This window comes from Euprymna scolopes, chromosome 13 (assembly GCF_053919585.1).
Source record: "Euprymna scolopes isolate OS-2025 chromosome 13, ASM5391958v1, whole genome shotgun sequence".
Classification (NCBI taxonomy): domain Eukaryota; kingdom Metazoa; phylum Mollusca; class Cephalopoda; order Sepiida; family Sepiolidae; genus Euprymna; species Euprymna scolopes.
This window is the reverse complement of record NC_136494.1, coordinates 64,307,435-64,323,318: the sequence shown is the minus strand read 5'-3', so window position 1 is coordinate 64,323,318 and position 15,884 is coordinate 64,307,435. Positions and strand designations below refer to the sequence as shown.

At 32.0% G+C, this 15,884-nt stretch overlaps 1 protein-coding gene across 1 annotated transcript in view; it reads right to left on the bottom strand.

Annotated features, from left to right (window-relative positions):
* LOC145292051 (dynein axonemal heavy chain 5-like) overlaps positions 1–15,884 on the bottom strand; it is a 579,775-nt gene that overhangs the window by 336,356 nt on the left and 227,535 nt on the right. Inside the window, exons 30-32 of the mRNA XM_080138079.1 lie at positions 11,297–11,423; positions 8,710–8,782; positions 5,113–5,266 (exon numbers count right to left, since the gene is read on the bottom strand). Coding sequence (XP_079994205.1) covers positions 5,113–5,266; positions 8,710–8,782; positions 11,297–11,423 — 354 coding nt within the window. The remainder of the gene's footprint in view (positions 1–5,112; positions 5,267–8,709; positions 8,783–11,296; positions 11,424–15,884) is intronic.

The following is a 15,884-nucleotide window of genomic DNA, read 5'->3' as shown; positions in this document are numbered from 1 at the left end:
TTTGCTTATTTTAAAATCCCAACGACATATATATATTATTCCTTAATTGGAATTTTTTTATTTTTGAGATGAGCATTTTATGTTAATTTTATTTTTATTTCGGACTATTAGTCTCATCTTTATTAGTTGTTGTTTGTTTGTTTTTATTGGTTCACAACGTTTCGGCCAACTTCCTCTGGCCTTCGTCAGGTGGTAACCGCGACGGATAGGAACTTCGAATCTCCTAACTGCATTCTCAGCCATCACTGCCATCCGTAGTTGTCGTCATCTCACCACATTTTTGATCAATTACCTCTGGCACGCTTTGGGTGGGATTGAAACCGCTATCTTCAGACAATGTTCATCTGGAACCGTAGAGATTCAAAATAAAATTAATCCCAACGACATGTAAAATAGTTTTCATAAATATTTTATTATTCTAAGCACCTAATCCGCTTCGATAACATTCTTTCTGTTATTTAAACATTCCTTTTTGTCATCAAAATATTTCTTCTGACTGACCATTGACAATCGCCCACGATCAGGCTACCCGGCATTTTCCGGGAACCAATAATGCAATATATCTCTCCACATATAAATACCTTGTGTTCTATTGATCATGTTTCACGTTCTTCAATTATACCTTCTTCTCATCTAATAATCACTTTCACATTTATGCCTATTAATTATTAGTGTGTGTCACGGTATTAGATCACCAAAGTTAAATGACATTGTACCTGGGTCATAAATGATGGGTGATAATGCTATATGCGAATTACAATGACATCTCTCTGCAAAATACTGCAACAACCAACAAACTTTCAGAGTTTATAAACTTGTACATATGGCAGTGTAGTTTGGTTTCCTAGAAATACATCCACTGACACAACATATGTCTACCAAAAAGTGCTCAAGAAAATTTGGAGGGAAATTCTTGGCCTGAGGACATAATCTCCCTAAAATATGTATGCACATATGTAGCCATTAATGTTTATATATATATATATATATATATATATATATATATATATATATATATATATATATATATATATATATACAGGGTGTCCACAAAGTCTGACTACATTATATAGCCAAACTTTGTGGGCAACCTGTATGTATGTATATATATATATATAATTATTACTATGATAATTTTTTTAATACCTATGGACATTAATGTTTCATCCTTTCAGAAATCTATCAATGCAGGGAGTTATGATTACAACTGGTTGGGAATTCGAACCTGGCCACAAAACCATCTGACTCTATTAGTATGGAACAAACCACACGGCCAACGTGCCCATAAAGTCTGGCTACATAATCCACACAGTGCCCACAAAGTCTGGCTACATAATGTAGTCAGACTTTGTGAATACCCTGTATATATATATGTTCTCTACAGTCTCTTTCTCACAGAAGACGTTGCTAGTCTTTCTCTGCTCTATTGTTATTTCCATGCAAGTTTTTCAACTCAATTTCTATTTCTGGTTCTTGTTTGCAAAACTTTCACAACTTATTTTACTACTAAAACTGAAAATAATGTTATTCCTGCACGTGACTATTAAACGAAATTTCCATGAAGAGAACTATTTTCCTTAAAAATTGTCATCTCTGGAACACATTGTCACAAGATTATTTATCTGAGGGCTATAACATGGTCAACTTTAAATCCAATATTAAAAAAGCACTTTTCATACACCTTCTTCATAAGTCATAAAATTTTATGAATTCTATTCATTAGTTTTAATCCTTATCATTTAACAATCCTTATCATTTGTCCGACTTATCTCTTAACCTCTAATTGCTTTTAGCCTTGATAATTTGCCACTCATTATATATATATATATATATATATATATATATATATATATATATATATATATATATATATATTTGTTTACTGTTTTGGGGGAATGAATTCTAACAAACTGCTCGATTACAAAGAAAAACCTTTTTCAATATAAGAGCTTAATATTTATTTATTTAAAATTGTACAGAAGGACAGAAAAACATTGGTACCATCGGTTTCAAACCTAACATAAGGGGGACCAGTTAATGGTAAATCGTAAATAATGTTAGGCTCTCGTCAGCCATGTTGTTTTCTCTGGCTGATGAGAGCCTAGCTTTATTTACGATTTACCATTAACTGGTACCCCTTAGGTTAGGCTTAAAACCGACGGTACCAATGTTTTTCTGACCTTCTGTACTATTATATATATATATATATATATATATATATATATATATATATATATACTAGCAGGGAGACCTAACGTTACCCTGGATTGAATTATTGAATGATTGAATGATGATCAACAGATGTTTAACGTTCCCATATTTTTATTGTCATTGCAATCCATGAAATCGCCGAATTTTTAATCCAATCGATCTATTGCCTGCTCTAGTTAGGGACCCATCAGGGAGCATCTGGAGGAAGTTTCACATACCTCCCCGCAATGAATTAGCCCACAATACATTGTAGTCTACATTGCACTGTAAAGAACATGCTGTTGATTTTATAAAATTATTTTTATATATAATGGCTTGAATAAAAGTTTAAAATGCAAAAGTCGAGTATCATGCTTCAATTGTGCTCTAATCAGAAACATTCATTTCGAACGCCCCCTGTCATATCAAAAACCCTACTGTTGATTATATATGACTGGCCTTACTGCTTTTGCAGTAATGATTGCTTAAATTTGAGTTTAAAATAAGTGAAATGCAATCATGGTGCAATTGTCCTTTAAGCAAGAACATTTATTTCGAACGCGCCCCAGTCCTATCAAAGAAACTTCTGTTGATCTTGATGTTGGGCCTTCGGTTTGTGTAGTAATAAAACTTCTCAAATGCACTTGTGATGTAAGGCTGTGTAAGGTGTTAATTTTGGTCAAAATCATCTGTTCCTTTTCTTATCGATTAATTCGATTATCCATTATTGATACTTATCGAAGACATTCCGATAAAAAGCTTATCTAAGAATATTGCTAAGCACATAAAATGCCTTCGTGTGAAATTTCATAAAGTTCGACCCAGCCGCTATGAAGTCAATAAGGAACGAACTCACAGATGCGCAGACAAAGTTTCTTTTATTTCAACACTATATAGACATATTCAAAAGGTGTACCAGTGGTTTCAATGCGTTGAATCAACCATAAAAGGTTGGAAAGAGTCAGCGCACTTTGAAAAACTGAAACAATGCAAAATAAACAAACAGAGGAAAAACGTTAAACGAGCGTTTTAACTCAGAGTCAATTTTAAAACAGAACTTACCGACGCCAATAGATGCTGATTATTGAAGGAAGAAAGCGCGTGTGTGTATGTATATGAGCGTGTGTGTATATAGACTAGCAGGCCACCCGGCATTACATCATCGTAAAATACGATTAAATATGATATTTTGATGAATTCACATCTTGTATTTATTATTATATTATATCGAACCCAATATATAGTAATGATTTAAAAAGTAAAAAAAAAAAAAATGACTTGTGCGCCACCACCGAGAATCGAAACCAAAACGTTTAGCTTACGATTTACTTTTCCTTTGATGTATATGCCTGAATTATGAAGACATGCTTGCTGCAAGACTAAATATCAAAACATGAACCAATAGATATTACGTTATGCATGCATATTCATAATGCCGTCGTTCGACCTTCACCTGACAAATTCCATTTTTTTAAGTGTCATACTTTTGCACCAATTTTCCTGGGCTAAAACACAAATATAAAGTTTCGCATGGGTTTGAATACCCTATATATGAAGTTTAATGTCTGTAGACCAAAGCTAACATAAGAGTTTGGTAGGCAAAATTTTTTAAACAAATATATATACGCATACATAAATATATATAGAAAGCGGTTTATGTAATCATGTAAAATATCTACATGAATATAATTACATGTAATAGTAAACTACTCATCCGATAAGAAAACCGAAAAAGCTAATAGGGAATAATTAAAATGAATGTTTAAAAAATAAGCAAGTTAGCTACATCTTTTGCAGATGAATGCAACTTCAGGACCCATATATTTTTCGTTCAGTAAAACAAAAGTTATGATGAATTTACTGGTGTTCGAAATCGTAAAAATTCGTGAGGAGGTGAGCGATTATCTTTATGACTGGCTTTCACAGCAACCACGTTGCTTCAGTGACTACTGTTTTTACTAATTCACCGCTCTTGCGAAAAGAGAAGTAACAAGTGAAACAAAGAGAATGAAAGAATGAAAGGGAGATAAATGGGGGATTTTATTGAAAGCAGACGAGTGCCGTACATTGTTACTACATATGTGTTTGTTATGTTTATGGGGGGCAAAGAAATAAGACTGAAATTAAACAAAGAACAAGTGAATTTACTGGAATCCGAGAAAAATCATGGATTACAATAGAAAACTGCGAGCATGAAAAGTAATATGGTTAAGCTTAAACATGGAAAAGTAAATGACTAGTTGTTAAAAGTGGAAAAGAAAAAGACAAGATATTCTAGTAAAAAAATATAATAAATTCATAACTTAAAATATTGCAACATTACTTTTTTTTTAATTCAATTTACTTTTTTTATAATAAATAAATTATAATAAACTTTTTTTTTATTATAAATTTTTAATGCTGCAATATTTTAAGTAATAAATTTATTATATTTTTTGTTAGAATATCTTGTCCTTTTCTTTTCCAGTTTTAACAACTAATCCTTTATTTTCCATGTTTAAGCTTAACTATATTACTTTTCATGCTCGCATTTTTCTGTGTGTGATGTGTTGAAATATTAACAAAATATATAAATAATTTCATTTTTTGCTTTTTCATTTCCATTTCTCTCTCTCTCTCTCTCTCTCTCTCAATAAAGAAATATATATTGCCCACCAGAATACACACACACACACACACACACACACACACACACACACACACACACACACACACACACACACACACATATATGCTGGTGGGTAATATACAAAAATGTTATTGAATTACAGTTCACCATCCCCTTAGGACAATAGTAGATTATTTCTATTAAATTTCACATTCAATATCGTCAAACTCGTTACCTCATCCAAATGCAAACCGACACACATGCATTGCTATTCATATAGATGTATATAGAAAATAGAAGTTAATGGTTCCTACCTGAGGTAATTGTTTTGCAATGTCCCCACCCACAAATACAGCTTCAAGGTAAATCCACAAATTCTGTACCACGAGCCAATTCTCTATGATTTCTGTGGTGCTAGTCAAATTTTGAACCCAATTTTGAATGCTCGATTTGAATGGCGCATTATATCTGCAAAATTACAAATAATACATTATCTTAATAAAATGGAGCATCGGTGTCGGTTTACTCATAACTGAAGTTATTCTAAACTAGCTTAAAACTCATAATATGGACAGAGTTACATTATTAATAATAAAAATAAAAGCATTAATATTTTCGGTTTGAATTATTTGGGTTATTCTGACTACTGTTCTCGTCTCGAGTGTTATTTGCAAAACGTTTCGGTCGATGTAATTTCCGCCCTTCTTCAGGTGTATTTTGTCAAACATGTAGTATAACGGATAAATACTAGGTAAAATTTAGTTGAAGGTTCAATCCTCAGTGTAAATGATATAAAGAATACAATTGTGAATTATTTTAGACTTCTATCTGCTCATATCTAATGGAACAAGAGCATAGTACCCCCCCACGATTAAATAAAGGGTTCTGTTTGAAATTCTGGGGCAGATTCCCAACATCGACATAAAGAGCCAAATAATCCAATTTATCAATTCTCATCTCTAAATTTAGAAAACAAAAAAATTTATTAATGCTTAATACATTAAAATAAAATTGTGAAATGGATTAATTGCACAAATTATTCTTATTCAGTTTAAATAATGTAGTAATTATCTAATATATAAAGTTATCTTGTTGGATTCTCAATTTTTATCATCAAACTCTATTTTATTCTGATTCGCCAGGTTGTCTAGCGGATCGATGCAGCATGTTGTCAGGAACACAACATTGTCATTGGTTTCTTCAAGAAATTACTTTATCCGGCTAGAATGAATTTATCCGGCTAAAATTTTTTAAGAAGGGGTTAACTTAATTCTTTCAGATATAGTTACTTCGCTTGAGATGAGAAAATCAATTCTATTTATCTCTATATAAAGACATTTAGGAATTACATTTGTAAATAAATATCCGAAATTTGAAAAACCTATAACCATAACTTGGTCCAAAAACACATCGTACCGTTGTACAACAATAAGAAAAATGATTCAACAATAAAAGTAAAAATACTTCTGGGCAACGCCGGGTTTGGAGATTTACTTTATCTTTTTTGTTGTTCCTTCTCTTCCCCACCTTTTGATTCACTGAATAATCAAGTAATATGCATATGAATAACTCATTCATATTCTAAAAGATTATGTGCTGAGTTAATTAACGAATTATAATTAAAGTTTGTCACGATCTATGTTTCAGCTGATCCTCAGAAGGTGGCAACATGCACTATACCGACGGTAATAAGAATAAACGGTATGATTTTGCTTTGACTAAAGAATTAATTTCTTAAATAACATTATAGAAGTAAATGATTAGATAGCGATCAACTCGAAGACGACCAGTAACATTATGTGAATAAATCTGGTGGATTTCCTTCAGTAAAAAAAACTCATAAAGTTCTGAGTGTTAGACAAAAAGAAAAGAGAAATACCACTAAATTAATGTTATATATGCGCCATTTACTTTGTTTTATTGCCCAAATAAGATATAATAAAGGCAAAATCTTCTCTCTATAACCAATGAATACAGGATAAGATCAATAACTGATTTGATAATAATTAGTATGGTTCACTGTATATTTTGGTTTCAACTTTTTAGAGATTAGCAAAACTATACAATTTGAAATCCCCAGAGCATGTAGGATCCGAAAATCAATGATGAAGATCTATAAAATTGTATTTTTGAACGATATAGACAGAATAGATTCTATAAAGAGATACAAGTTAATGGCAGTCATTTTGAAAAAAAAAACCCAGCATCTATGCAAGTTTTAGTGCAAATATTAACATCGATTTGCAGATTCTCCTTCGACAAAGTATTCCCGTTTATGTGGCTTCATACCTATAGTCTCAAATAAAAATTTGAATATGATGTATTACACTTATTGTGGTTCTAGAGAAATCACCCCAACAAACAAAGGAGATTAAGTAGGAAGTAGCTTACAATATGAAAGCGACAGATCCAGCCGTGCCGTGAACAATTGTCTAGCAGAGGAAATCAAGATAAAGAATTTGGAAGAAATGAATCAGATTTTCGGTAGAAGGAAAAAATATATTTGGGAACACTGGCTGTTGAGACAGATGAGTCCAAGTAAATGATAGTGAATGATCGTAACGGGCAGATCAAAGTCAGACTCAGTTAATATCTCGAACATGAGAGATGGGAGGTTTAGTCAAACAAACACACACGCGTGTTCAATAAGTTATATTGATTATGTCTATATCTGTGTCTGTGTTTTTTTACTATGCAAATTGTGCTTCATGCTTGCTCAGCGACTGATAGTGTTAGGATCAACACAGCCAGAATAAAAAGATGATGAGGTCAATCAACTAAGTTTAATTATGGGCTGGCTCACAATAAATATTTGTTAACATTGGACTTAAACGTAATGGATCTCGGACAACGCTGGGTCAAAACAGTTAGTAAATTAATCAAGTAAAGTTTCTAAATTTTAAAGCCTCACAGATCCATTGTTTGTTCCTGATCTTATAGTGAAGAAAAATGGATAGTTCAGACAATATCAAGCTTGGAAAATTTGCAATCTATTTATATAAAGTTAGGTATTTGTATAAGTTTATATATTTATAGATGTATATAGGATTTACTTCTAAACTAATTAACCGATCAGTATGAATTTTGGAACACAACTGCTAGGCAGAATGTGAGTTAAATTTAGTTTAATTTAGTTTTATGTAAACAAAACAAAGAAGGGATGAAAATGATAAGATATTTCCGATATTTGTGCAATTTTAACAATAGGAATTAGTTAATTAATTGGGAGGTAACAGTAGTCTAGTGGTTAATGACACAAACTGATGACCTGGATGTCCTAAGTTCGAATTCAGTTTGTTCCCTAAAAATGACTTTAATTTTGGATATTGGCAATCTTCCTGTGGTCCCTCCCATAAGTACTCGATATGATTCTGACTAGACAAATATCAGAGAAACCAATGCCAACAATAGGATCTTTGAATTCATACAATATGATGATGATGTGTTAATTAATCGATAAGTATTCCACAAATTTCAATTTCTTTAGAACATTTTAAAGTGTTTTTAGGGGTAGTATAATGTGGCAACAACCTCCCGTTTTCAAATTCAAATATTCTAGATTTGCATTAAATTAAATCCATAATTATTAGACATCAATCAAATAAGATTCCCTGAATTTCAATGACTTCTCAAGAGCTTTATGTCTAAGCTTTAAATTTTTGACATGTTTTTAGAATCAAAATCATGCAATATATTTTTATCTAGATTGGAATCAGGATTCTATATATACGGTTTAGTATCATTATTTTTTTATTTTTAACTTTAGAAGGGGACATAAAAGTGGTACAAACTGTTACTGTTGGGGAAAATAATTTTATTTCTTTAGTATCTGCATAATGTCTCAAGAATAGGAAATTGTTTTAGCTGAAATATCAACAGTAGAATTTTAGTAAAGAAACAAAAATAATTACCTGTTACTAAGCAGCGATCCTAATATCATCAAACTATCTTCCATTAAAGCAACAGTCTCTGATGTTGTGTCACCTGCAAAATAGTTATTCTTTCATTTTACTCAAGATTATAAAAGTTAGGACTTCATTCAGTTTACCAACAGTTTTCAATGTTTCATTGTATATATCTCTTTTTAATTTATGGAAAGGGAATTGCGATAAGTTCCATTTTTATGGTGTTTGTTAGCATTTGGGTACATAAGAAGTGCAATGGAATTACAGTTAGGTAAAGAAATGTTCGATTCGTGTGCAAGAAGTGTAAGATAATGAAGACGGATGAGAATTCAGATGTAGATTAAGTTTATTTGGATGGAAAAGTTATTGAGGTTTGTTCAGAAGTTTTATTACCTTGATTGAGATTGTCAGACTGACTTCCTCATCTTGGTTGTTATAGTCACAACGTTTCAGCCGTTTTGCCCTCCGGCCTTCATCAGGTGTTTTGTATCGAACTGGGGAACCGTTTTTTAGGAGTCTCGAACCCAACCCTTTATTATTATTACGGGGGTACCGTGTTCGGACTCCAGCTAGGCTCTGGGACATCTCTGTTTTGAATGTTACTTTTCACTGCTTTCGTTCAGGATTGAACTCAGCACCTTTGGGTAACTGTAAACTTTGATACAACGTCTAGGAACACTAGGCCATATGCCGAAACGTTGTGACTATAACAACCAAGATGAGGAAGTCAGTCCGACAATCTCAATCAATGAAAACACCTCATCTCAAAAATACAGACAATTTTATTACCTTGTTGATATGATTAAAAGACAAGGAAGAGTGGGTTGTAATCTGATAGTAAAAGTTAGGAGTGGTTGCAGACTTGTCGTTGTTGACCATATATGTGTATGCAAGTTGATGATGTTTGGAAATGAAATCTGACCAGTTAGAGTTGAGAATATGTGTTGCACGGAGAGAAATGATATATGAGTATGATATGATAGTGTGTAATGTGAGCCTTAAAAATAGGTTTAGGTCTCATGACCTCAGTGGGCTATGAAATCTGAACAATATAGAAGAATGTATGCAGAACAGGAGACAGCATTGATTTGGTCGAATTGAAAGAATTAGCAAGTGCTTGGGCTAGCAGATGTAGAACAGTTAAGGTAGCAGGTTGTATTGACAGAGGAAAGTCAATAAAAATATGAGGGGAAGTCATAAGTGAGAAAGATGGAGAAATAGATACCTGAATAAATATAAGTTAGTTTGCTAATTTCTAAAAGCCATGTAACACAAGCCAGCATGTATTAGACTGCTACTGCTTCTGCTGTTCTGATGATGATGATGATGATGATGATGATGATGATGTTGACGAAATTCTTATAGTTCATCTGTTTCATTTAATGGATACAAACAACATGGATGTTTGTTGTCATCTTCATAAGAAATGTCTCAACAAATGTCATATATACTTACTATCCATGAAATGAGGAATATGAAGACATAAAAATCCATCTGAAGACATATGTGAGAGCTCACCCTCAGTGTGATTAAAAAATCAACGTATATCCACGTGTGAGTTTAACGAATTACTTGTCACTTCCCCGCAAACTTAACTTGGAGATTAAGTGGTTAATAATATTTTAAATTAATGCCTCCGTTCAGTTTTGAAAGGTAAAGGATGCCCCTTGTAGGGTCAGATGCGCATGTAATTATGAGGCAAGGGTTGCGCAATCTCCAACCACACCTCTCCTGAATCAACACTGTTTGAGTCCAGTGGCAAGGAGAAGTCCAGGACGACTAGAAAGTATGCGATATAAGCAGAGAGTACATACACCACCCGGAAGTTCCAAACGGTCGCCCACTTAGTACTGGCCAGGGTCAACGTTGCTTAACTTCGGTGATCCAAGGGGGACCGCTGTGTTTACGTTTTTATGCTGTATATATGTGAATTACTTCATTTTGGATAAGGGACGCATACACTAAAAATAGTTATATTTTTATAAAACTGTATTATGTTCGATTATTTGGATTATTCATACTACTAATCTCATGTTATTTTCACAACGTTTCGGCCGATGTAACCACCGACCTTCTTCAGGTACATATTTTAAAAATTAGGAATTTTTATATCAAACACAGGAACGTATACATCACTCCAAAATGAATCCTTTATTTAATCCACAGGGGTGGACGTCCAAATAAGGAAACTTATCAATCTTCATCTAAAAAAGTACGAAACATGATGTATTGTCTTTGTTTCTTTATTACTTATAAACTGTAAAGATAATCCAAGGAATTTTTAAATGGGTGTATTAAGAGGAAATTAGGCATTTTTTAATTTTAATTTTGATTAGACAAAACCCTTGTGATTGCTGGAATTCAAAGAAAAAAGAAAGGAGGAAGTAATGAAAGAAAGCTCGGCAGATAGATAGAAAGCAAGGAATGCATGGAAGAAAATGAAAGTCTCAAACAATACAAGGAAAATCGCCTTATGTTGTCATCCTCAGGAATCTGCTTCGCCCTTTTGCCCTTTGATATTACGGGAATTGGTGAGTGCAAGCGGTCATTCGTATCCTATTGATTTGAAACCATAATAAGTGTGAAATCTGACCTTTTAATAGGAGTTCTCCTCGACTTTTGAAGGGTGAAAATTGGAAATTATGGGTATTCCAATCAAGGATCACCTGTTTCAACTTGGCCTCAATGTCTTTCTCTTTCACAGCAGATATGCAAATATCCTTCAAGAGAAATATGAAATCATTATGCAGAATGGAATCCATTAAAAGTGCAAAGACATAAATATATAGAGAGCAAATAATAGGAATGATGTGACAATCGTACACAATAATAATAATAATAATAATAATAATAATAATAATAATAATCTATTCACTATATATATCTATAATATAAAGCTGAATGTGTGTATATGTGTGTGTGTGTGTGTGTGTGGTCACCAATCGGCTCTTATATGGTTGACTATTTAAAAAAAACTGATTACATATAATAATAGAAGATGTATCAAGACACAGGAATGAGTAGGTTTGACCTGTCAGAACGGTGGTTCATTAAAATTGTGGGGTCTGCGTAAGCGCCTGGTCCACAAAGTATGGAAATAAAAAAATTATAAATTAAAAAAAAACGTTTACAAGTGTTTCTGATATAGATGTACATAAGAATACTTTGATAAGTATGTTTTAACTTAAATAGGGATGGTATAATAAAATTGTGGGGTCTGCGTTCGGGCCTGGCCTCCATGGAATGGAAATAGGCACAAACTTTAATAAAGACTTTTCATATCTATCTGCGTAAGTATTCTTTGATAATTATGTTTCAGTTTGAAGAAATATGGTATAATAAAATTATGGGGTGTTCGTCCGCGCCTGACCTCCATGGAATGGAAATATGTCACAAAGTTTAACAAGGTTTTTTAATATAGATCCACAGAATATTGTGATAAGTGTTTCAGTGTGATCAGGTATGGTATAATAAATTATGGGGTTTATCTATTTTATTTTTACTTTCATCATATTTTGCTTTGGTTTTGATACCCCCAAATTCGAAGCTATCTCTTTACAACCCTTCCTTTTCATAACCTATCATACTTTCATAAACCAGAGTCCATTTTCTGTAGACTGTTTTTGAACCCAGTGAACGACGGGTACTTTTGCTAGTATATATATATATATATATATATATATATATATATATATATATATATATATATATATAATGAATTGTCCATGGAAAGGTAAGTCTGTCTAAACCAAAAAAGCTCGACCTAATTAAGAGGAGCAAGCAATAGAATAAGTTAAGAAGTTAAAGACTAAAGTTAGATAGGAACTGTATTATATCATCACATCAATAAGGGTTACAGAATAAGGAATACGTGAGAAACCTTATATATATATATATATATATATATATATATATATATATATATATATATATATATATATATATAAGGTTTCTCACGTATTCCTTATTCTGTAACCCTTATTGATGTGATGATATAATACAGTTCCTATCTAACTTTAGTCTTTAACTTCTTAACTTATTCTATTGCTTGCTCCTCTTAATTAGGTCGAGCTTTTTTGGTTTAGACAGACTTACCTTTCCATGGACAATTCATTATATATATATATATATATATATATATATATATATATATATATATATATATATATATATATATATATACAATTTTATCCTGTAACACTAATTGTGGCATTACGAGATTTATATTATAAACGTTTAATTGAAACAGCGTGAAACGTTCTCCTGGCATCTGACTAAGTTGAAGTTCTTTTATTTTCTCCAGCTTTTTTTTTGTTCATTTACTTTGTACCTGATAATGATTTGACGATGGTTTGTAAAATGTTCGTGATACATATGAAACTTATATTATTTTTATTTTTATTTTAACACAAAAAAGGTCATAAGAAAAAATAAAAAAAGGTATAATTAAGCAGAAAATTTCTTTTAATTTTAACAATAATTGCAGTCATCATATATAAATACATTATATATATATATATATATATATATATTTATTCTACGCACAATTTATCTTTCTTTTAATAATAATCTTTTGAACTCACTCTTTTTTCCTTGTACCCATTTGTGAATTATTTCACGGAATTCGTCCTTTTGGATGACATCGAAATGTCTTCCAGTAACGTGATTTCTTTGGATTTTTTACTTCTGGATACCGAACTTTAACCAACTTTTCTTGGATTTTACCGTTATTAGATATTCTATTCTTCCCCCGACCATCCATTCATGTAAAATCATTTGTCTTTTTTCCCCCATTCCCTCTGCCTCACTATTTTTTAAACTTTTACCAAGTAAGCTCTATGGGTAACTTGTAGTTTCATTAAATACTCTGCAAACAAAATCCGATTCAGCATTTTGTTAATTCCTACCCTCTGATGAGAAGGAAAGTATTACTTTCGAAACTCTGTGGATTAAAGACAAGCCACTTAATTTGTGTTGATCTTTTGAAAATTAAATATGTTTTTAACTATTCTTAAAGTGTTTTTAACATTTTTTATTAATTCTTTGTTCTTATATATATATATATATATATATATATATATATATATATATATATATATATATATTAGGAAGTGTCTATGTAGATCAACCAGAGTTTCAATGGCAACGCGTCTTGATGGGGAGAGCCCTGACGAGATGCATTGGTTGGTCCACGTACACTCCTCCTAATGTTAATATAATTTTATTTTTGGAATTACTACTCTAGCACCTTTAAAAAAATATTGGGTTTTTATTTCATATCATCAATATAAAATATTTTAATATCTATTTCATGTAAATAAAGCTAAAATAGAAATCCATGAACACAGTAAATGTAGACTCTATGAACAAAGAGACAAAATAGTATATCACATAATAAATGAATGCTGCAAAGTAGCGCAAAACGAACAAAAAAACAGACACGATTTGTATTCTATTTCAAGTCTTTAGTAGAATTGAGAAAGTAAATAGCTACTCAGATAATTTTTTTTACCTTCAATTTATTTCTGTAAGGAGACGTTTCTTTCTACTTTCTTTCTTCTTTCCAAACCGATTCATGCATTTTTCCTTTTTCCTTTTTAAACTTTCCAGTTTGAGATGTTTCTTTCTCATTTCTTTTTTTATTTTTACACACACACACAGACACATACACCCACACGCATATATATAAGTATGAATATTAGTACACACACTGGTTAAGAATGGCATTTTTACATCATTTTTAATGCAGGTTGTACACTAATAATAATAATAATAATAATAATAATAATAATAATAATAATAATAATAATAATAATAATAATAAGTCATGATGGAATATACGCAAACCGGTTCAAAAAGTTCACAACACTACACAAAAGGTTAATTCAAAATCTGAAAAGATGTATATCCGAAGCAGACGGGTCAGAATGGATGACCAAAGGTAGAACCAAATTAATATAAAAAGACATAGAAAAGGGAACCGCCTCAGCAACTACAGGCCTATAACTTGCGTACCAACTATGTGAAAAATCTTAATAGCACAACTTGGAGAACTGATTTATCACTCCCTTAATAATCACGGACTACTCTTTGAGTAATAGAATGGATGCTGAGAAGGAAAAAGAGGAACACATGCTCTACTCAAATCAAAAGATACTGAAGGAGGTCAAAAGAAAAAAAGATATATAGCCATGTCATTGATCGACTACAAGAAATCATAAGACAGGATCCCTCAATCATGAATGATAGAATGCTTGAGAATGTACAATATACTAGACAAGATTATCAATTTGATTAAAAAAAAAAAATGAGAGCATAGAGCCTTGAACTGACAGCTGAAAGACAATACAGAACTGATATAAAGATACAAAGAGGTATCTTCCAAGGAGATTCCCTATTACTACTCCTGTTCATCATAGCCATGATGCCCCTTAACAATGGAAATGCTAAGTAGGATACAAATTTACTAATACAGATGAAAGAATGAACCACCTAATGTATATGGACGACTCGAAACTTTTTTTACAAGCAACAAAAAGGAACTAGAGATGTTAATAAACACAACCAGAATTTTTAGCGAGGACATCCAAATGAAATTTCAGTGTGGAAAATGTGCTTTTCTAATTATAAGAAGGAGGAAAACTGGAGACAATGGAAGGCATGGAACTACCCAACCAAACGCAGATGAAAACACTAGGCGAACATGATACTTACAACTATTTAGGAGTTCTTGAAGCAGACACCGTCAAAGCAATCGAAATGAAAGAGAAAATTGGAAAAGAATATCTAAGAAGAACAAGAAAACTACTGGAAACTAAACTATATAGAAGGAACATAATAAAAGGCATAAACACATGATACTCCTGACTGTTCATAGGCTGGACCAGAGTAAGATACTCCCGACCATCTATAAGCTGGACCGAAGAAGAACTCAGGTATCTGGATGAGAAAACCAGGAAACTTATGTTCATGCACTGAAAGAATGATGTTAACCGACTCTATACGAAAAGGAAATATGGAGGAAGAGGGCTGGTTTGTTAACATGAAAAAAGAATTAGAAAAATACATAAGAAACACAGAAAAATGAACATGTCAACACAGAGAGGCAAGGGATAAGACGAGAAAAGAAAAATGGGAAGAGAAACAGTTATATGGACGATATATAAGGATGACAAAAGATG